At 42.1% G+C, this 22181-nt stretch overlaps 1 protein-coding gene across 1 annotated transcript; it reads right to left on the bottom strand.

Moving 5' to 3' along the window:
• Positions 1-436: 436 nt before the first annotated feature.
• Positions 437-21710, bottom strand: ARL6IP5 (ARF like GTPase 6 interacting protein 5). The gene is made up of 3 exons (XM_045385892.2): positions 21509-21710; positions 4390-4607; positions 437-2024 (listed from the first exon to the last, which is right to left on the bottom strand). The coding sequence occupies exons 1-3, from the start codon at positions 21682-21684 to the stop codon at positions 1852-1854; spliced, it is 567 nt and encodes a 188-aa protein (XP_045241827.1). The 5' UTR covers positions 21685-21710; the 3' UTR covers positions 437-1851.
• Between the last annotated feature and the right edge of the window lie 471 nt (positions 21711-22181).

Below are 22181 nucleotides of genomic sequence, written 5' to 3'. Positions count from 1 at the left end.
TTTTTCTACCACCCAAGCCTAAAGATCTTAGTTGCAGATTTTAACTTGTTTTTCAAATGTAATCATAATTTATAATATTTATATGTTATATTTTTCTATTATTACCTTTCTAGAATTGACCACTGGCCATGAGTAATTACAAGTATCTTTTTTTTTTATTAATTTCTCCAAATTGATTGTATTTTGTCACCAGAATTCACCTTGTAGAAAATGGAAGGGGCTAACGTGTATATAATACTCATGTCAGACTTAAAAATAGGATCCCACTAGAATTGTTTTATTCTGGCTGCAAGTTAATAAGGTATTCAAGCTTCACTAAACAGTATTTGAAACAGGTAAAGTTTGCTATGTAGAACATCTTCACTGTTCATAGGGTCGTCGCCAGGTTTCTCAGGTATTTAAGACAGATGTGCATTAAATAAAGTCTCACCAAAAAAACCTTTAATCAATTTTATTCTTCATATTTGGGTAAGGGTACAGATTCTAGACCGTATCTGTGAAGTCATGGTGATATCACTGTGCTAAAGATCATGGCTATAGGTTGGCTGAGAATTTAAAATGCAAGAAAAATCAGAAGCAGCACATCATTGCTTCTTATTCCAGGACATACAGAGAGTTTCTTCAGTAAGTACCACTCCAGTTGTCTTCACAATTTAATGCAACGGAAACCTAAATGTTTCTACTTCATCTATGAAATCATTCAATTGGCAGGCAAAACATTTTTATCACCTATTTATAAAAACATGAGAAAGGGAGGAAAAGTAATAGAATGTATAAACTCATGCTATCGTAATTCTAATGTCTAGCTATAAAGGCATATGGTTGTAACAATTGCTATCTAAAATTTTTATTAGCTGCAGTAGCTGCATTCCATTTTCATTACCATTTTATAAAGTCTTTTTGCTTGGTCATCTAAAGACGTTTTTCAACTTTCAAAAGATCAGCTATTATTGTCCTCTTTGTGTCTCTAAGGAATTAATAAAATGCACGTTTATTTCCTTCTTTCTAAATGTTCCAGTTAAAAACTAAATAATACAAAAATGGGAAACATTTTCTTGGACCATTTTTTTTTTTCACTGTAACAACAAAAGATGTGCAAGGTAAATAGAACTCGTTTTGTTTTATTTTTTGTCTGTTTGTTTTTTAACAAGTCTGTCCAGAATAATACAGGTTACATAGCTGTAACCATCTTAAGGAAAATGACATTAAGTTTGCAACAGTTACCAGCTGGTGAAAACACGTTACTAGCATTTCAAAAATTTACAAAAATGTAACAAAATATCCTAAACAGCTATCTTTATATTTGTAAACGAAGTATAAACAACTGGCTTAACCAGTTTCCACTGCACATCAAACAGGTGGCAAAGTGATAGAGATCATCTTTGATTTTTAAAGGAGAATAATAAAAACTAATCTATATCCCACACATTGCAATTCTAGGGGATTAGGAACAGGCTAACACATGATGTCATCTACTTTAACAGCCTTTTCATTTACTTGTATGGTCTTGATACTTGACAATTTTTTTATTCCTGTAACAGTATTGTTGCTGTAAAAGCCATAATTTTTTTTATTTCCTTAAAGAAATCGTGTGATCCATTTCCCATTAGATTTCATAAACACACGTAAAACTTCAGATACAATAGGAGGGTGGTGGTTTTCTTTCAGTTTCTGAGGCCTTCTCTCTGAAACATCAGAGCTGATAATAGTTCAGCCTATACATGCATGCTGCCATAGATAATTGGGTGGTACGTGCACCTCCTATTTCAAAAACACAAGCAGAAAGTAGGTCTGGACAAGGGCAAACTGCAACTCAATTTCTGCTGTAACCCTATCTCAGGTAAGTTATGTTTATTCCTTCACTTTGCTGATATAGTCAGTGAGTCTGTTGATGCCTTCCTCCTGCTGTTCTAGGGCATCCAGGACAATGCCCATCGGTGTCCTCTTCAAACCTATTCCTTCCATTTTATTCTCCAGTTTGTTCTTGAGGTTCCGGAGTCTCAACGATGCATGGATAAACATCACTGCAGAGAAGTGACACCTGGTTAACACCAAAGCAATAATTCTCCTTTGCCACATCAATATTACACTCCCTCTCTTCACACTATTAGTAAACTGCCTTAGTTAGCTACAGTCCAGTCTGCTTCTCTAACTGATCCAAGCCTTCAAATGGCTCCTTGGACTTTATGTAAAGCTCTTCATCAAGTCATATACAGTTTTTTTTTTTCTTTTCCTGTATTAAAGGAAAATGCTGTATTCAACAGGAAGGACCATTATCTGGAAGCCATACCCTTTCCTTCATGCACTGACATCATCACCTTGCAGATGCTACTTAAATGTCCTGAAATTCAGAGTGAATCAATGGGATTCTATCCTACCAAAAAAATCAACTTACCTGAGGCTTTCCAGAAAATAACTCTTGCTCAATTCAGGGATTATCTGTATCTTGTTCCCTGCAGGAGCATGTGAGTAAAGGTCACTTGTAAAGTGCCTCCCAGAGGCTTTACCCAAAGTGTTGGGTATAGAATTCTAGATGTAAAAACCTAAGAGCTTTACAGAGTTTGTATAGCCCACTGTTCCCCAGACTTGCTTATTTTACCACAGATTCCCTGTCGCCTTTCCTGGACCTCCTCTACCTGAGCCTTAAAGAGACAGGCCTGGGAATCTGTATTTTAAACAGGTAACCCTCTCTCATATGATCTATACCAGTGGTTTTACAACTTCCATGTACGTTCAAATCACCTGGAAAGCCTGTTAAATAGGCAAATTCCTGGTCTCCACCACCCCAAATTCAGACTATTACAACTGAGGGAAGGCTCCAGAATGCATTATTTTAATAATGACTCCGGATGATTCCGATGTAGGTGGATCTTGGACCCTCATTTTGAAAAATACTGATGTGGACTCATCTGGAGGATCTAGAAAGAGTTGAGGAGCTTTCTAAAAACATAACATCGTTGGGTACCACTGTTGACCCACAAAATAAAGATGTGGCTGGGAAATTTATATTTTTAAAAAGTATCCTGGATGAGCCTCACAATTATCAGTTTGGGAATCACTTATTAGATAAGTGATTAGATTATTAGATTAGATAATCTCCTTACTTTAGAGATGAGTGAGCTACAGCCCATATAGGATGACTGGTCCAAATCACATGCTGGTTTCCAGCAAGTCTAAGAATAGAAATCAGGACTCTTAACTGTCTACCTCTGATACGTTTCATTACACTGGCCTGTCTCAGATTCTGATGTGGAAAGGTATTAAAATTAGCAAGCTGTTTGATTAAATAGTGTCATTGAAATACTAAGCCTATAGCACCTACAGAAAACCTGAAGAAAATTCCAAAAATGTTTGAATTTGTTGACTCAAATATTTTATCCAATAGGGTATGGGATGTATCCATAAATATTCTGGACTTAATCTAACAAAGCCCTAAACAAGCAAATAATTTCATTTAGTGGAATAAATGCACATGTCAAATGTTATTGAAAGTTAAAGGGATGTGCCTGTCACTTAATACACTAGAATTTTAATCAGATTTCTGCTGATTAGGCTGGGATTTTATTTCTTCTCTATTTCAGGCTTCAAGTGTTTGGACTCTTAGTAAATAATTCATGTAAAACTTAGAGAATATCTAGATCTCCTCACCAGAATCTGAGTATTTAGTACCTATATTCTGAGCCAATTATTCCTATAGACTTACCAAACTTTGAACACTAGTTATGATCTCCTGAGCAAGTGGAGAATAAATAGTTTACTTCCAAATAATAAATACATTCATTTCTGTATCAGGACAATAGGAATGGCACTTAAAAATTGACAATAGACTCTCGTATTAGACAAATCTGGGGTCTAGTGTAGGTTATGCCACATTCCTGCTGTATGACCCGGGATTTGTCTTTGTTCTGTTTACTGTTTGTCCCCATAAGAATGTATGACAAACGGCTGGGCCAAGCGGCTCACGCCTGTAATCCCAGCACTTGGGGAGCCCGAGGCAGCTAGATCACTCGAGCTTGGGAGTTCAAGATCAGCCTGGGCATCACAGTGAAACCCCTGTCTCTACCAAAAACACAAAAAATTAGCTGGGTGTGCGCATGTGGTCCCAGCTATTCAGGAGGCAGAGGTTGCTGTAAGCCGAGATAACACCACAGCATGGGTGACAGAGTAGACCCCATCACAACAACAACAAAAAAAGAATGACCTCATAGTTCTTGACCTCAGTTCTGTGTTATCTGGGTCTAGTTGGATAACAAGTAGAAAGCTGTTTTAGAAAATTCTGACACTTTTGCTGACATGCCAAAGCACATAAGAAACAGCTTATGGAATTCCCGTTGGATAATTGCTCCTACATTTTTTTTATGATGGAAGAAAAAACTCAAGTTCACTTACACAGCAAAGGAAAAGTAATGCCAAACACAAAGACCATGACGCCTCCAAACATGGATATAAGGAAATAACTCGCCAACATGACCACCATAACGAACGTCGTGGGGTAGCGCTTCTTCAGCCGGCGAAGGGCGTCCTTATTGTGGGCTGCCCACACAAACCCTGTGAACACCAGCACCACCACGATTCCTCCCAGGATCATGTTGAAGGGACTCAGAAACCTGAAATATGAGGAAGAAAAAATGAGGGGTGACTAGTTCAGCAATAGAAGTAGCAAAAGGAGAAAGAGGAGTAAAAACAGTTATTGAGAACTTACTAATACTTTAATACTTTATCCGAATTGTCTCATTTGATTTCTCATAATCTTATAAAGGAGATACTACTAGTTCATTTCTCAAATGAAGAAACTAAGGCACAGAGGTTAGAAAATGGTGGGGAAGTCCAGGAATGGTAGTTCACACCTGTAATCCCAGCACTTTGGGAGGCCGAGGTGGGAGGATCACTTGACGCCAGGAGTTCAAGACCAACCCAGGCAATACGGCAAAACCCCATCTCTACAAAAATATGAAAATTAGCCAGGTGTGGTGGCACACACCTGTGCTCCCAGCTACTCAGGAGGCTGAGGTGGGAGGATCGCTTGACCCTCGGAAGTTGAGGCTGCAATGAGCCAAGATTCCACCACTGCACTCCAGACTGGGTGACAGAGTGAGACCTTGTCTCAAAAAAAAAAAAAAAAAAAAAGATGGAACTGAGATCACACCCCAGGCAGTTCCCATCAAAGTAGTCCCTATCTCATTAGAGGTCCACAATTTTGAAGACTAAAACTTCTTTTGAAGGTACTATGTTTAGCTTCCATACATCCTGGGCTCTAGTACACAGTAGGTTGTGTTTTCTTAGCTCTAAGGGTTTATTTAAATCCTCATAGAAGCTCATGATGGATGAATGTAGAATGCAGGCTACATAATGGCCTCCTTGGGCTACATCCAGTCTACAGTCACATTTTTGTTTGGCCTGTACAGTGTTTGAAAAAACTTTTACTTGAAACCCATGTATTTAAAAAAAAAAAAAAAATCCATAAAACTTGGGATTTCTTGTTCTCCTGGAACAAGAAAAGCTAACAGTGCTAGGCCCACTTTCCCACATGTCAACAGCTGGCTTGAGTGTCTGCTCATTCAGGCAGAACAAACGCTCTCCACTGAGCCCCAGTCCACACTGGTCTCTACTGCATCATGCACACAGAGGCCCACAGTGAGGTGCTATTAATCATTGTTTTTCTTTTTCTTTTTTGTCATTTGAGACAGAGTCTCGTTCTGCTGCCCAGGCTGGAGGGCAGTGGTGCGATCTTGGCTCACTGCAACCTCCGTCTCCCGGGTTCAAGCAATTCTTGTGCCTTCGCCTCCCGAGTAACTGGGATTACAGGCACATGCCACCATGCCCAGCTAATTTTTTGTATTTTCAGTACAGGTGGGTTTTTGCCATGTTGGCCAGGCCAGTCTCGAACTCCTAACATCAAGTAATCTACCCACCTTGGCCTCCCAAAGTGCTAGGATTATAGGCATGAGTCACACCATGCCAAGTCTAATCACTGTTTTTCTAATAGCTGGCCTGAATCGCTCTCTTACATAATCTGCTTGCCCCATGGAGGTATTTGAGTTTATGATTCCTCACATAGAGAGTTCATTATAAGTGTTTTTAAATGCCCAAAGTATCATTAGGAGATGAGTTATCAATGCAGATTTTCAAGCACACAGTTCCAGATTCATTCTTATATAAGCCAAATGTTTAGTATGTGATAGCAATTACACTACTATTGATAATGGAGGAAACACATTATGTAGAAGAAATTTATGCCGGGCATGGTGGCACACACCTGTAATCCTAGCACTTTGGGAGGCCTAGGCAGGTGGATCACCTGAGGTCAAGAGTTCAAGGCCAGCCTGGTCAACATGGTGAACCCTCGTCTCTACTAAAAATACAAAAATTAGCTGGGCACGGTGGTACATGCCTGTAATCCCAGCTACTTGGGAGGCTGAGGCAGGAGAATCGCTTGAACTCAGAAGGCGGAGGTTGCAGTGAGCTGAGATCGCACCATTGCACTCCAGCCTGGGCAACAAGAGGGAAACTCTCTCAAAATAATAATAAGAAGAAGAAGAAGAAGAAAAAATTTAGATGAAGTTTTGGGCATTATAGTCGCCCACCCCAAGCCACTGTGTATACAAAACCCTTAACAAGACATCTGTGGTGGGCTGGTACAATGAGTTATTTAACTTTTTACCCTAGAGGCTAATGAGGATTTTACTTGGGAAGGACACAGAGGGTAGTGTGTTTTCCTCATGCCCTGAATAGTAACATTGCTGATTTGAAAAGAGGGATGGGGGAAGACAGGATAAGGGAAGGTGATGCCAAGAGCTTACTTTCTCTGAAATGGAAGAGATGAAGAACTCATGCTCATACTGGGATTCATATTCAGGATAAACAATTCTTTTTCAAAAATTCCTTTAAATTTTAGCTCTCTGTTTCTGCCTACTGAAGCATAAAAGGAATTTTGAACATTTTTAAATTAAGAGTGAAAGCTTTTCACACCTGAATGGGTGAAATTAAGGGATAAAATCAATGTCAAACTGCTTTGAAAAAGCTAAAAATTTCTATTAAGATGCACAAAGTTAAACAATGGCAAGAGCAGTTGCAATTTTTTTTTTTTTTTTTTTTTTTTTTGAGATGGAGTTTCACTCGTCACCCAGGCTGGAGTATAATGGCACAATCTCGGCTCACTGCAACCTCTGCCTCCCAGGTTCAAGCAATTCTCCTGCCTCAGCCTCCCTAGTAGCTGGGATTACAGGCACCCGCCAACACGCCCAGCTAATGTTTGTATTTTTAGTAATGATAGGGTTTCACCATGTTGGCCAGGCTGGTCTCGAACTCCTGACCTCATGTGATCCAACCCCCTCAGCCTCCCAAAGTGCTAAGATTACAGGCATGAGCCACCGTGCCCAGCCAGTTGTACATAATTTAAAACTAAACTCTACAATAATAAGTTGCTTATTTCATTCAAAATCCTTGCAAATACACCCTTCAAGCCAATAAATCCTCTCCTCAGAATATAGTCTAAAGAACTAAACAAAAATGCAAAGATTGAGCTGTAACAGTGTTGATATTAGTGGTATTTATGATCAAAAACTTTCAGAAACAACCTATATGGCCAACAATTTACTGTGGTATTGTATACACAGCTATTTTTAAAACATTGAAGTGCATTTAATAATATGGGAAGACATTATATGTTGAGTGGGTAAAAGCAACTGTAATACATAATGCATTCTCTGTTAGGTGGATTTATCATACAAGTTAGATAGTTCAGAAGTAGAAATTTCTAGGCTGAGCGCAGTGGCTTAAGCCTGTAATCCCAGCACTTTGGGGGGCCGAGGTGGGTGGATCTTTTGAGGTCAGGAGTTCGAGACCAGCCTGGCCAACATGGTGAAACCCCACCTCTAGTAAAAAATAAGAGTGAATGGTGAAACCCCACCTCTAGTAAAAAATACAAAAATTAGCTGGGCCTGGGTTGGGTGCAGTGGCTCATGCCTGTAATCCCAGCACTTTGGGAGGCTGAGGCGGGCACATCACCGGAGGTCAGGGGTTCAAGACCAGCCTGGCCAAGATGGTGAAACCCCGTCTCTACTAAAAATACAAAAAATTAGTTGGGCTTGATGGTGGGAGCCTGTAATCTCAGCTACTCGGAAGCTGAGGCAGGAGAATTGCTTGAACCCGGGAGGCAGAGGTTGTAGTGAGCCGAGATGGTGCCATTGCACTCTAGCCTGGGCAACAAGAGCAAAACTCCATCTCGGAAAAAAAAAAAAAAATTAGCCAGGCATGGTGGTGGGCACCTGTAGTCCCAGTTACTTGGGAGGCTGAGGCAGGAGAATCACTTGAACCCAGGAGGCAGAGGGTGCAGGGAGCCAAGATTGCACCACTGCACTCCAGCCTGGGTGACAGAGTGAGACTCTATCTCCAAAAAAAAAAAAAAAGAAGAAGAAGTAGAAATTTCTATAATTAGTATATTATTTCATAATCAGAAATGAATATATAAAAAAAGGAAATACAAAAATATAAAAGCAGCTGCTCTCCAACCCACAACCCCCGCTTGGCACAGGCCAACCACAAAAGTCCATCTCTACTTGTCCCATCTTGCCAACAACATTAATGGAATTTCAATTGATGAACCACAGCAAAACTGTTCCTTCTCCAATCCAAACCCTGGTTTTCTGCTCATCCTCCAGATCCTCTTGTGCCAGTCTGTAGCACCCCAGTGCCCCAAGCTTCCCCAATACCCAGCACATGTGCCATTCTGTCTGCCCGATTCCCCCCTCCTCTTGGTTCTGTGTTATCTGGGTCTATCTACTTGGCCTCTCTGCACTTTTCTTTCTTCCTATTTGATTTTATCTGGATTATTCCCTGTCTTCTGAGATAACCCCAGAATTGGTCTGGGAAAGACAAAAATTTCCTTATACGACTGAGGAAGGAAAGAATCTAATGAGTCAAAACCACAATCCCCTTCAGCAGGTTGTAGAGAGTGGAGAGTGAATAAAGAGGCCTTGAAACTCTTAGAGATTAATATAACTAATTCCCAGACCACAAAAGATTCTAGGCCAGTGTGGTAGCTCACGTCTGTAATCCCAGCACTCTGGGAAGCCGAGGTGGCAGATGGATTGCTTGAGCCCAGGAGTTTGATACTATCCTAGGCAACAGGGCAAAACCCTCTCTCTCCAAAAAAAAAAATAAATAAATAATAACACCCCACAAAAATTAGCCAAGTGTGGTGGCACACACCTATAGTCCCCACTACTTGGTAAGCTGAGGTAGGAGGATCACCTGAGCTCAGGAGGTCAAGGCTGCAGTGAGCTGTGATTGTGCCACTACACTGTAGCCTGGGTAACAGAGTGAGATCCTGTCTCAATTAAAAAATACAAAGATACTTAGAGAAATTGAGAAATTGTACCAAAGACTACATTATAGTAGGATAAGGGGAGTTTATTTCCATTTGCTTATTTTTATTTTCATATTTTTTTCAATGGCTATGTATTCCTTGATGAATAAAAAAAAAAACCCTGATATTTAAAAATGAACAAATGGAATTGGGGAAAGGCTCCTGAATGTAAAAAACCCTTTTATAAATCCTTGACATTGACCTATAACCTACCCAAATGTTTCTTCTGAGCCATAAAGAAAAGCAAAGATCGGCCAGGCGTGGTGGCTCACGCCTGTAATCCCAGCACTTTGGGAGGCCAAGGCGGGTGGATCACGAGGTCAGGAGATCGAGACCATCCTGGCTAACATGGTGAAATCCCATGTCTACTAAAAATACAAAAAATTAGCCGGGCGTGGTGGTGGGCGCCTGTAGTCCCAGCTACTCAGGAGGCTGAGGCAGGAGAATGGCATGAACACAGGAGGTGGAGCTTGCAGTGAGCTGAGATTGCGCCACTGCATTCCAGCCTGGGTGACAGAGCGAGACTCCGTCTCTAACAAAAAAAAAAAGAAAAGGAAAAGAAAAGAAAAGATCACTGGGTACAGTGGCTCACACCTGTAATCCCAGCACTTTGGGAGGCTGAGGCAGGCTGATCACAAGGTCAGCAGATCGAGACCATCCTGGTCAACACGGTGAAACCTGTCTCTACTAAAAATACAAAAATTAGCAGGGCGTGGTGGCAAGTGCCTGTAATCCCAGCTACTCAGGAAGCTGAGCCAGGAGAATTGCTTGAATCTGGGAGGCGGAGGCTGCAGTGAGCCGAGATTGTGCCACTGCACTCCAGCCTGGGTGACAGAGCGAGATTCCATCTCAAAAAAAAAAAAGGAAAGAAAAGACAAGTAAAGATCAAATCAACACAAAAAACTCAAATGGAGGATTGAAATTTTGAAATTTAAGGAAATTCCTTTGCACACCCCGCAAGTAGGAGAGGGTTGGCTGGCAGCAAAGCATCAAAGAAGGGCTCCTACTCAGTTCATTCTGGAATACTTATTAAAATAATAATTCATGAAGTGAAGCATATAATAAAATTCATGTCAAACTTTTTTATTTTCCTCTAGACAAGTAAAATACATATTTAAGTTGAGTGCCTAAAGTCTAGGACAAAGAACAATGAAAAATCCAGGCCTAACTCAAGCAATTCCAAATTTGCTTTCACCTGTTCCAGTTGTTCACGTTCAAGGGAAAAGAACACGGTTTGAAGTTCTATAGAACTGGTTTTAGTTCATAATCTGCCCAACAACAAGTCTATAATTAGAAAGTAACCAAGTTTCCAAGATGGAAAAAACTAACAAAGTTACTCTGAGCAGAAATGATTTTCTTCTATATCTGATAAAATGTATACCACTCCAATGCCCTGGCACTTACCTGCACTTGGAGCAAAATAAGACATAGACACACATACACATACACACACACACACACACACACACACACCCTCTAGAGATTAACAGAAATTCTCAGAAATTTGGGAACCAGTTCTTGCCTGAGGTGCTTTTTAGTCAACAGTTGGGCTGTTTATCACACTAATCACGACAAACCCCAAAAAACATTTAGGACAAAGCTTTCCACAAATATGCCACCCATCTCTCATGTAGACAACTGCCTCTGGAGTCTGCTGGGTGGAGTTTCACTTACTGGTAGTCCTTCAGTAAGAAAGAGGCCCAGGCATGGTGGCTCACACTTGTAATCCCAGAACTTTGGGAGGCCGAGGTGGACGGATCAGCTGAGGCCAGGAGTTTGAGACCAGCCTGGCCAACATGGCAAAACCCCATCTCTACTAAAAATATAAAAATTAGCTGGGTGTGGTGATGCATGCCTGTCATCCCAGCTATTTGGGAGGCTGAGACACGAGAATCACTTGAAACTGGGAGGTGGGGGTTGCAGTGAGCTGAGATTGTGCCACTGCACTCCAGCGTGGGTGACAGAGCCAGACTCTGTCTCAAAAAAAAAAAAAAAAAAAAGAACAAAGGACGATGAGAGGGAAGGGAGAAATAGGACCTAGTTTTGCAACTCAAAAACCATTATGTTTTTCTATTGTGAAATTAAAAATATATTAATACATATGTTTATATATTTTAACTATACATATTCAAAATATGAACATGTATTACCCCATTCCAATAAATAATAAATCTTTCCCTATAACAGTTACACATTCTAGGGCAGTCATTTATGGTTGTAAAAAGGTTTAGAATCCCATCAATTTTGTAGCAGTCTTCAAAGATGAATCAGTCTAGTCCAATTATACAGATAACTAAACTGAGGCCCACAGAAGTGAAGAAACATATCCAAAGGGATCCAGGGGAGAAACAAGAAAACAAGGGTGCCAGTTGTGGCAGCAACTCACAGTAGATCCCATTCTGTATTGTTAACCGGCTTTAGGGATTTCCCCCACACTCTAAGTAACCTACTGTAACCAAGGATCATCCTGGAAAATCCCTCTACACTCTCATTTCTCTCTGAAACACGGTGGCTATGGATACAGGTCCTAAACTTGCCAACGTGATTCAGTAGCTATATCTATAGTTTAACCACAAGTTACCGAAAGGGGAAAAAAAAATCTCACAAAATTTTAGAGCTAGGAAGGATCTTGCTAACCTACCTCATTTTACACATAAGCAAGCTCAGGAATATACAAGTTAATAAATATGTCCAAGGCCACCAATTGCAAAGTTGGCAATAAAAGTTTGCCATAACAGAAATCCTCGCATCAGCTCAAGGCCACATTTGATGACTCCTGTCAGGTTGCAAGGCCAAAAAGAACCACCAAAGAGGCAGCAAAATATTTCCTGAGGAGTGCAGGCAGCTTTGCACTGAGTTCCAATTTTCTAACCGAAAAAGCTATTTTTGAAGTGTGGTTCCTGAGGAAAGCTGACTCACTGAAAAAGTGGGGAACAATTTACTCACGGTGGACTTCTCTAAATTGGCGATGTTTGTCTGTGGTCCTTAATCAGCCAGAGGGATCACTGCAAATATGAACCCACTCAACCATTTTCTTGCTTCTCATTGTTCTTAAACTAAAAACAGAATTCTTTAAACATTCTACAAGGCCTTGCAGGGTCTGGCCCCTGCTGCCTCTGCAGCCAGGGCCACTGTATACAGTTGTGGAGTTGGTGCCTGGCTGAGGGGGTAAGTGGAGCCTGGAATCCAGGTCACACACTCCACGAGCCAAGGCCAAAATTTGGCTTAGGTTGTATCTGCTAGGAGAGGAAGAAGTGCCTTAGTAATTAGCATGAGGGAACTCTCAGGGCTAGCAGTTGGCCTACCTGCCAGCTTTGTCACACCATCTCCTGATTGCACCCCCATCCACTCAGGGTTTCTATCTACCCCAGAACTCACCTTGCCTTTTGGCCATCTCAGGGTGAGGTCAATCAGGCAGAGAGGATAGTTTGTGCACAGGCCTCACTCCACCCTCCTTCAAGTCTCAGCTCAGCCAGCCTTTACTCTCTGACCAGAGCCCAGTTCCGTGTGCCTTTTCTTTTCTTTTTTTAAGAAAGGTTCTTCCTCTGTCACTCAAGCTGGAGTGTGATGGCACGGTCATAGCTCACTGCAGCCTCTATCTCCTGCACTCAAGTATCGTTCCTCAGCCTTCCGAGTAGCCGAAACTACAGGTGAGTGCCAGCATGCCTGGCTAATTTTTAATTTTTTTTTTTTTTTTAAGATGGAATCTTGCTCTGTTGCCAGGCTGGAGTGCAGTGGCACGATCTTGGCTCACTGCAACCTCTGACTCTCTGGTTCAAACAATTCTCCTGCCTCAGCCTCCCGCACCCAGGTAATTTTTGTATTTTTAGTAGAGACGAGGTTTCACCATGTTGGCCAGGCTGGTCTCGAACTCCTGACCTCAAGTGATCCCCTGCCTCAGCCTCTCAAAGTGAAGAGCGATTTTTGACTGTAGGCATAAATGTGGGCTTTAGACATAAATCAGTCTTGAGTAAATGAGAACAGTGTCTCCTGGGCCTAAGGATCATGGAATAAAACAGATTGTACAGTAGGTTAAAACTGAGCCTGTCTTCTGTTACAGAAAGGTCATAGTGAGATTTTCCTAACCAACTGAATTAGGAAGGCCTAGAGGATTTATTGCATTCTTGCCATTTCCTAAATATTTACTGTATCCTGTGTAATTTGGCACAAACTAAACACTCGCATCCAAACCAACCATTGTCTTTTTAGCAGTTGGCATGTTAAAAGTGTTCATACTAAGACATGCCTTAGGAACCATCAGATTTTATTTTGTTTTTAATAAACAACAGGTTGGACTTGGATTAGAAACCATAAATCTGATGCTTCCCACAGTGATAGAGCTTCAAATAATAGTTGTGTACAAAGCTCTGATTAGACTTCATTAAACCCTTTTTAACTTTTCATTATGGAAAACTTCTAACATATACATAGGTAGAGAGAATAATGTGTAATGAATCCTCATGTATCCTCAACATACATGCTTTCAACAATTAGCAACCCAGTTACTCTTATCAATACTTTTCAGGGAACAAAAGTGGAAAGATATTTGTTTACAAACTGTTCTTCTTGAATGATTTTAGTAAATTTAAAAAAAAAAAAAAAAGTTAGGTGTGCAGTGGCTCACACCTGTAATCCCAGCACTTTGGGAGGCTGAGGTGGCGGGATAACTTGAGGTTAGGAGTTCGACACCAGCCTGGCCAACATGGTGAAACCCTGTCTCTACTAAAAAAAATACACAAAAATTAGCCAGGTGTAGTTGTGCATGCCTGTAATCCCAGCTACTTGGAGGCTGAGGCAGGAGAATCTCTTGAACCTGGGAGGCAGAGGTTGGAGTGAGCCAAGATCCTGCCATGGCATCCAGCTTGGGTGATACAGCGAGACTCTGTCTTAAAAAAACAAAACAAAAGCTACTGAGAACTATCACATGGCAAATTCTTACAGAGCTGTGGAGAGAAGACAGAGGCTGGACAAATGCTAATGAGCTTGGTAACACAGACTTCCTTCCCACAAGTTTCCTGTCTATTTACCCCTCACTAACCCCCAATGTCTGCATTCTTTTTGTTCCTCTGAGACAAGCAGAAGCTGCACCAATGAGATATGAAGCAGATTAGAAGAAGCAGGGCTTTCTGCCTTCCAGGTGTCTCCTTAGCAAATTGCATAATGAGAAGGAAGGCCAGGAAATCCTATCATACATCAATGATGAATGCTTGCAAACCTGAGTTGTTAGCCTGAAGGTGTTGCCTAAAATTACAGGATTCGAAGGCATTCTTAGGAACAGGAAGCCACGCTCAATTCAAGAGACAGAGGACGGTATTAAGGGTTAAGTTTTCTGAAGCTGAGTGATAAGGATAGAATTCATTTGTCCAAAAATAAAAAAAATAAAAAAATAAAACATTTCCAATATTGACGCTTAATTAGGTATTAAGTGGGTAGGTCAAGAATGGTCTTGATCTTTTTGAACTGGATTTCCTGTACAGAGCTCTCTGTCCCTAAGCTGATTGAGAGCTTCTCCTCTCTAAGACAGGGGGCCAGGAATCCAAAATACACTCATATATTTGCACACTTACCTAGAATCATTGCAAATCCTTACCTAGGGAAAGGAAACAGAAACTACCAACCAAAGGCTGAAAGTAGCAGGCAACATTGGAAAAAAAAAAACAACAGCTGGACGGGGAGGGGAAAGGAGAAGTTAAGATAAATACAGTTACATAAATAGTGTCAAAGGTGTGCCAGGCATACCTCTCGCCTGTCATCCCAGCACTTTGGGAGGCCAAGGCAGGAGGATTGCTTGAGCCCAGGAGTTCAAAACCAGCCTGGGCAACATGGCAAAAACCCTTCTCTACAAAAAAAAAAAAAAATACAAAAATTAGCCAGGCTGGTGGCGCATGCCTATAGTCCCAGCTACTCAGGATGCTGAGGCGGGAGGATCACCTGAGTCCAGGGAGTTAGAGGCTGTAGTGAGCCACGAATGCACTACCATACTCCGGCCTGGGCAATAGAGTGAAACCCTGTCTCAAAAAAAAAAAAAAATATATATATATATATACACACACACACACACATTCTGTCAGAGGTTATTTAATGAAAAACAATCCTTATTAAAGATTTATTTTTATTTATTTATTTATTTTTTACATGGGGTCTCACTCTGTTGCCCAGGCTGTAGCGCAGTGGCGTGCGTTCTTGGCTTATTGCAACTTCCACCTCCCAGGCTCAAAGATCCTCCCACCTTAGCCTCCCGAGTAGCTGGGACCACAGGTGCATGCCACCAAGCCAGGCTAATTTTTTGTGTTTTTGGTAGAGATGGGGTTTCGCCATGTTGCCCAGGCTGGTCTTAAACTCCTGAGCTTAGGCAATCCACCCTCCTCGGCCTCCCAAAGGGCTGGGATCACAGGTGTGAGCCACCACTCCTGGCCTAGATAAAGATTTTTAGATTACAATGTTACCGTGTGTTGACAGACCTCTTAAAAGTTCTGTATTCAGAAGAAACACACAAGCCATCAGAGGAAGACAGATGCCAGCTTCAAGAGCAAATCAATGTGCATGGAAGGGCAGGAGAATTCTGGGAGGATTTGGGAAGGCTGGTGGAGTTGTACTCCTGACTGTATCCTCAGGGCCTAGACAGTGTCTGCCACATGGTAGGTGCTCAGTATTTGTTCAATGGAATAGAAGGATCTGAGCTGTGGGTTAGGATAAGTAAAATTTAATAAACCTTTCTCCTGTCTACGTACTCAATGCCTCCCCTATTCCCAACACCTGAGAGATTTGGAATTTGGAATAATAATGAACAGGGGAGATCAGGTAAGTCAGGTTGAGAAGGATGTGTTTATGTAGGTGTGTATTTCTGTAGACTTGCTATACTTGTATACAAATTATCATGTGTTCAGTGTGGTCTTGCTGCCTTTCCGTGAAGGCAGAAAACACAGCTCTCCTATTCTTCACTATCTCCTAACAGTGTCTGAGAAGTTGGTAAGTGCTTCATACTCTTTGTTAATTCAATGAATGAAGCAACACAAATAAGAGTAATGTTGTAGAACTGGTGTTGAAGCTGACTAATCTCAAAAACATTTCCACTCGCTTTAGTATAAACAGACTGCAACTCATTCTATCTATAATCATTTTAATACATTCTGATCCAGAGCATCCCAGGGTTGCCTTACCCTTTTTTTCCTCTACCAACTGGAAACTCGGTTCTTCATCTTTGCAGCATTTAAAGGTATAAACAATATGAACATTTCATAAAACCAGATGCTGGGAGCCACAGGCCTAGAACATATTACAGAGCCACTGAGCTATATTCGTTTTGAAAAGATTACACTAATGCTCTTTTCAAACTTAGAACTACCAGCCTTCCAGAAACTCCTTATAATCTTGAGTAACTGAAAGCATAAAGTGGCAGCTGTCAATTTTACCCTCCTACAAAATCTCCATAGGCCAAATGATCGGGCCACATGGTGAGGAGCTACTTAACTGAGAAAACACGGGTTCATTCCTTCAGCAGCTACATGGTTCTATGTAAATGGGGAGGCACAAATGTATATACACAAGCATAAATGCACCTCTCTTGCTGGAGAAGCAGCAGAGGCATTTTTATATGTTGCAAATTCTGTTTGTGGTTGGTGATTCTAAGGCCACACCAGAAAATATGAGTTCTAACAGCAGAAAAGAATTTTTTTTTTTGCAGACAGGGTTTCACTATGTTGTCCAGGCTAGTCTTAAACTCCTGGCCTTAAGCAATCCTCCCATCTCTGCCTCCTGAAGTGTTGGGATGACAGGTGTGAGCCACTACACCCATCCAGGAAAGAACTTTTTAGAATGAGACAGCAACAGTATTGCAAATGTTGTAAGAGTCAGGGATGCAGTTGAATTTGGTTAATCAAGAGCTTTAGAAAATTTGCAATATGGCTTAAAATGGAAAAAATATTTAACTTCCTATTATTAGCAGCTTTAGTTCCAATTAGCCTGTGACCTCAAGCTTTTATATTTCGGAAAGTTACAGGGTTCAAGAGGATCAGTGGTTCTCCTAGGGGTGTATATCACAATCACTTAGGAAGTTAGAGAAAAAGAAAAAAACAACAGATGCCTGGACCCTGCCAAGAACTATTCATTTTGAATCATGGAAGGTGACACCTGGGCATATAGATATATTTATTTAAATTTTCTTTTGAGCCAGACCAATCCAGTGCCTCTCAGATTTTAATGTACCTATGAATCATCTGAGACTTTTGTTAAAATGTAGATTCTAACCTAGTAGGTCTGAAATGGGGCCTGAGATGCTTCACTTCTGACAAGCTTTCAGGTGAAGGATGCTGCTGTTCCATGGCTCACACACAGTGAACAGAATTCTCCAGCTCAAATCATTTGGCATTCTATTAAGCATATAGAAGTTCTCGTCCACAAGTAGAATGTATCACATGCTTAATACTTAAATTGCAAGTGCAATTAGGTGTTGCCTTTGTTTTTTACTTTGAAGATCACGGTGGAGACTTCTATTGTTTTGTGTGATGTGAAAAGAATATCTTTATCCCAAAACGTCTCACATCAAGGATGCAGAAGGTAAGCTATGGCAACTTCAATCTTAGACACTTTTCCTTCTTAATGTAAAGGATCCAAAGGCATTTCCAGCAAAATGCAAGTTTCCTAACCTGTTATTCACGCTATTCCTTTTAAATAATTCAATCTCTTCTGATCAGAAGTTCAAACACAGATTTATCTCTATCCTAATCCCTCTTAATCTCCATCTTGGTATGGGCAGTTTTTTCCAATGTTTCTGGATCTAGACAGCATTTGCTATGTTCTTCCCTCACCCTTCCTGAAATCTTAAAGATTTCTCTATCCTCATCTAAGCCAGTTTTCAACATTGGAGAGCTGAGGCTACAGCCCTCCTACAATGCCCTTGAGGCTCTCCTCACCAGCAGGGGATGGAACCACTGTTGAACACTCTTTTATCCAGGTCACATTTTCACATACGCTCTACCAAGATACTCTGAGAAACTAGAGAGAAGTCTGTGGAGGATCCAGATGAACAGCTTTCAGCACTGCTTTGACCTACCCATCTACTAGCATCACCGAAAGAGGATAGTTCTCTTTAGAATGAGAAGTGTTCTGGAATCAAGGAAGCTCCCTAACCCTGAAGATGTTTGGTTTCTTCCTCGTGACTCATAGCAAGACAGAATAGTAGTTAAGGGCACAAGCCTAAGTTTGTGACTTTGAGTACATCATTTAACCTCTCTGAGCCTCAGGTTTAATAATTAAAAAAAATAACAGTTTTTAAAAATTGGCTTCTATGACATAATGCAGGTAAAATACTTTGCAAAGTATCTGATACACAGAGCAGTCAATAAATCTTTATTTATATTATTAAATTATAAAGAAAGAAAAGATAACAATTGGTGGAAAAAACTACTGACTGGGTTTACAGTTACACAGAAAACAGTTGAAGGTTATATACCAAACTTTTACTGAAGTATGAAGAAAATTTCACATTTTATCCACATAATTTTCAAATGAACCTTTACTACTAGCCTGTATCTTTTGTAAGTTTTTAAAAATAAGCATAAGTTTTAAAAACTTTATGGATACTTTTCACTTTTCACTTCAAAATTTTTATTGACAACCGACAACTCTTATTTGAAAGGAAAATGAGGAGGGCCAACACCCCTAAACCACCTGAGTTAGTGGCCTAAGGCACAATACCGACGGAGCTATATTTAGTCAAAGGGCTGGCCCCTGGCCCTCACAGTGAAAAATGGATTCCATCAAAGGCAGCGAGGCTGCCTGAGCTTGTGCCTCGTCTGGGCAGCATACATGTTTGAAAAAAATAAGCTTTTTTTTTAAAAATTATTATTGGTCTGTGTCAAACTTTGCCCCACATCTAAGTTACCTCAAGAAAATACCTCCATAACTAGATCACCAGATAAGATGCCCTCCTGCTTCACTGCAAAGAGAAAGGGGGAAAAAAAACAACTGATGCAAACCTATTTACTACTTATTGTGTTTTAAAGACATTTTTGGCCAGGCGCGGTAGCCCCTGCCTACAATCTCAGTGCTTTGAGAGGCAAGGTGAAAGGATGGCTTGAGCCCAGAAGTCAAGACCAGCCTGGGCAACACAGTGAGACCATATCTCTAAAAAAAAAAAAAAAAAAATTAGCCCGGCATTGTGGCACGCACCTGTGGTCCCAGCCACTTGGCAGACTGAGGTAGGTGGATTGCTTGAGCCTAGGAGGTTGAGGCTGTAGTGAGCTGTGATCACAGTGCTGCACTTCAGCCTGGGCAACAGAACAAAACCTTGTCTCAACAGTAAATAAATAATAAAAATTTTTAAAAAGAAATTTTTGGCCAGGCACAGAGGCTCACATCTGTAATCCCAGCACTTTGGGAGGCTGAGGCGGGCAGATCACTTGAGGTCAGGAGTTCGAGATCAGCCTGGCCAACATGGAGAAACCCCGTCTCTACTAAAAATACAAAAATTAGCCAGGCACGGTGGTGCATGCCTGTAATCCCAGCTACTCAGGAGGCTGAGGCACGAGAATTGCTTGAAACCGGAAGGCAAAGGTTTTAGTGAGACGAGATCACGCCACTGCACTCCAGCCTCAGTGACAGAACGAGATTCAGTCTCAATAAAAAAAAAAGAAAGAAAGAAATTTAGTGATCCAGGAAAGCAGCCTGAAGCACAGAGCTGAGGGAAGGTTCAGAAGGCAGCTGCCTCAGGCCTTGGGCCTGCCCCACCCCGCCCTGACTAATTTGTACCTTGGCTGCCACACTAGTTCCGAGTCCACTCAGAGCCTGTGCCCCCTACACACCAAGCCATTCCCAGAGTGCAATTCCTTAAGAATTCCTTAAGCAATGCAGAAGAAGGATCTGTACTGTCGTCTATAGAGTCCCACATGTGAGCTTCCACCTCGGCATGGGGGTGACTGCTGTGAACCATACTCGGAAACTGTGAAGTCTCCCCCTCTCTTCTGTGCTGTGTGTTTGCTCCTTTAGCTTCTCAACAACTGCCAGGAGCCCCTGGGCCAGAATTCAAGTCTGATTCATCTTGGTGTGCTTGGAGCTTGGCATGGGGCCAGGCACAGAGAGGTGGCTCAATGTATAAGCCAACTAACTGTGAGCCAACTGAAAAGCCACCCTGTTCACCCTTTCCCACACCGTTCAAGTGTGAATTTCTCCCTTTTCTCCCAAGCCAGCTTGCTCCTTCTTCCCTCTACCTCTGCCCTGAAATAGAAATGTCAGACATTTAAGGGCAAGTGTGTCCTTTATAAAGTCTGAGGGTGACTTTTTCTTTAAAGATGCGTAGGAGATAATCAGCAAGATTGAGAATATCACCACCCATCATGCATAAGCGAGAGAAGCATTTCTTAAAGGGTGAACTACAAGGAAAGGTGGTTTCTAGGAAAGCAGGTGTACACGCAGTCTTAATACAGGATACTTTGTAAGTACCAGGTATTGAAAAGGACTTCTGATACATTGAAACCCCAGGCTAGGAAGCGAAGGCAGAGAAAGTGACCACGCCTGGCCACTGCTGGAAGAAAATGCCAGAAGGCCATCTTCTCAGAGTCATGGCAGCCTTCACCCCACAATGGGAGATGCGCCACCAGGAGACACCCACCCTTTTGATCCCAAGCTCAGCTTTACTGTACAGTGTGACTGGCATTAGGCAGAGAAACCAACAAAGTGCGTCGCCACTTGGTTGCCCTTTTTACACTACCCGGGGTCCACACCCTGCCGTCCTAGCCAGCCCCAGGGTAGGGTTACACCACTTTCCTTTTTCTTCTTATTTTTAAAAGACGAGGGCGCTACAAATATCTTTCCAGCAAGAGCCCGATCCTGGCACGGGGGCGGGGGGTGGGGGGCGGTGCGGTGGGGGACCTCTCATTTTTCTTCCCGGCGGTTGGCAAATTTTCCCCGTCCTCTTTCCTCAAGGGGCCCCCTCAAGTCTTAGCCCTTGGTGCAGAAAAGGGGATCCCAGGTTACCGCGGCCTCGCCCTGCGAACAAGTTTCCACTGGCTTGGCCGCTTGCAGAATTGCCAGGGCAGGGGCTGAGTGCGGTCAGAGAGCCTCTCTACATCCCGGAATCTTGCACCCCGAGGCCCCTCTGTGCTCTCCCCAGATCGGTGTCCCGGGTAGGGGGACCCCACTTACCCCACAACGGAAATCATCATGGCAGCCACCACCAGGTAGTTGGTCTGGTAATAGAGCAGGTTGCTCACCACGCGGTTGTTCCATTTGGAAATGTCCCTGAAGTCTGGCCGGGCAAAGCGATCGGAACCCGGGAAGAAATCGTCCCAGGCGCGGAGTGGGGCGATATTAACGTCCATGTTCTCAGCTTCGCGTTCTTCGCCTCAGGAATCTGGCGGCGGCGGCGGCGGCAACCGATCAGCTGAGCTGAGTTGAAGAGTTGACAGCGGCTCTGTCTCGATCGGCTTTGCGGTTGGCAGACAGCAGAGCAAAGGAAATTGGGAGTGGGCGGGCGTGTTTGCTCCTCTTTACTTCTTGATTGGCTCTTGGTTGGGTACAGGAAAACAGGGACCTCAAGACAAAACAAGGGACTGAGTGCAGAATAGAGATGAAACGACAGAAAGCAATCAGCGGAAATCCTCTGTCTGAAGCGAGGTGGCAATGCCTTCTCTAGCAGTCCGAATACCAGCTGCCTCCTTTGAAATACCTTTTTTGAAGGTTTACCTGGGAGTGTGTTCTCTGACTTACAGAGAACAATTTTGGCAGCTGTGCAGATGCCAATCTAAGTGAAATGAAATGGAAGGCAACTATAGTGTTACTGGAGAATGAGCTGCTGTTGAAAACTAAGTCTTACTAA

This window comes from Macaca fascicularis, chromosome 2 (genome assembly GCF_037993035.2).
Source record: "Macaca fascicularis isolate 582-1 chromosome 2, T2T-MFA8v1.1".
Lineage (NCBI taxonomy): Eukaryota > Metazoa > Chordata > Mammalia > Primates > Cercopithecidae > Macaca > Macaca fascicularis.
Note: the sequence above shows the minus strand (reverse complement) of the source record. Positions and strands in the feature narration are given on the sequence as shown.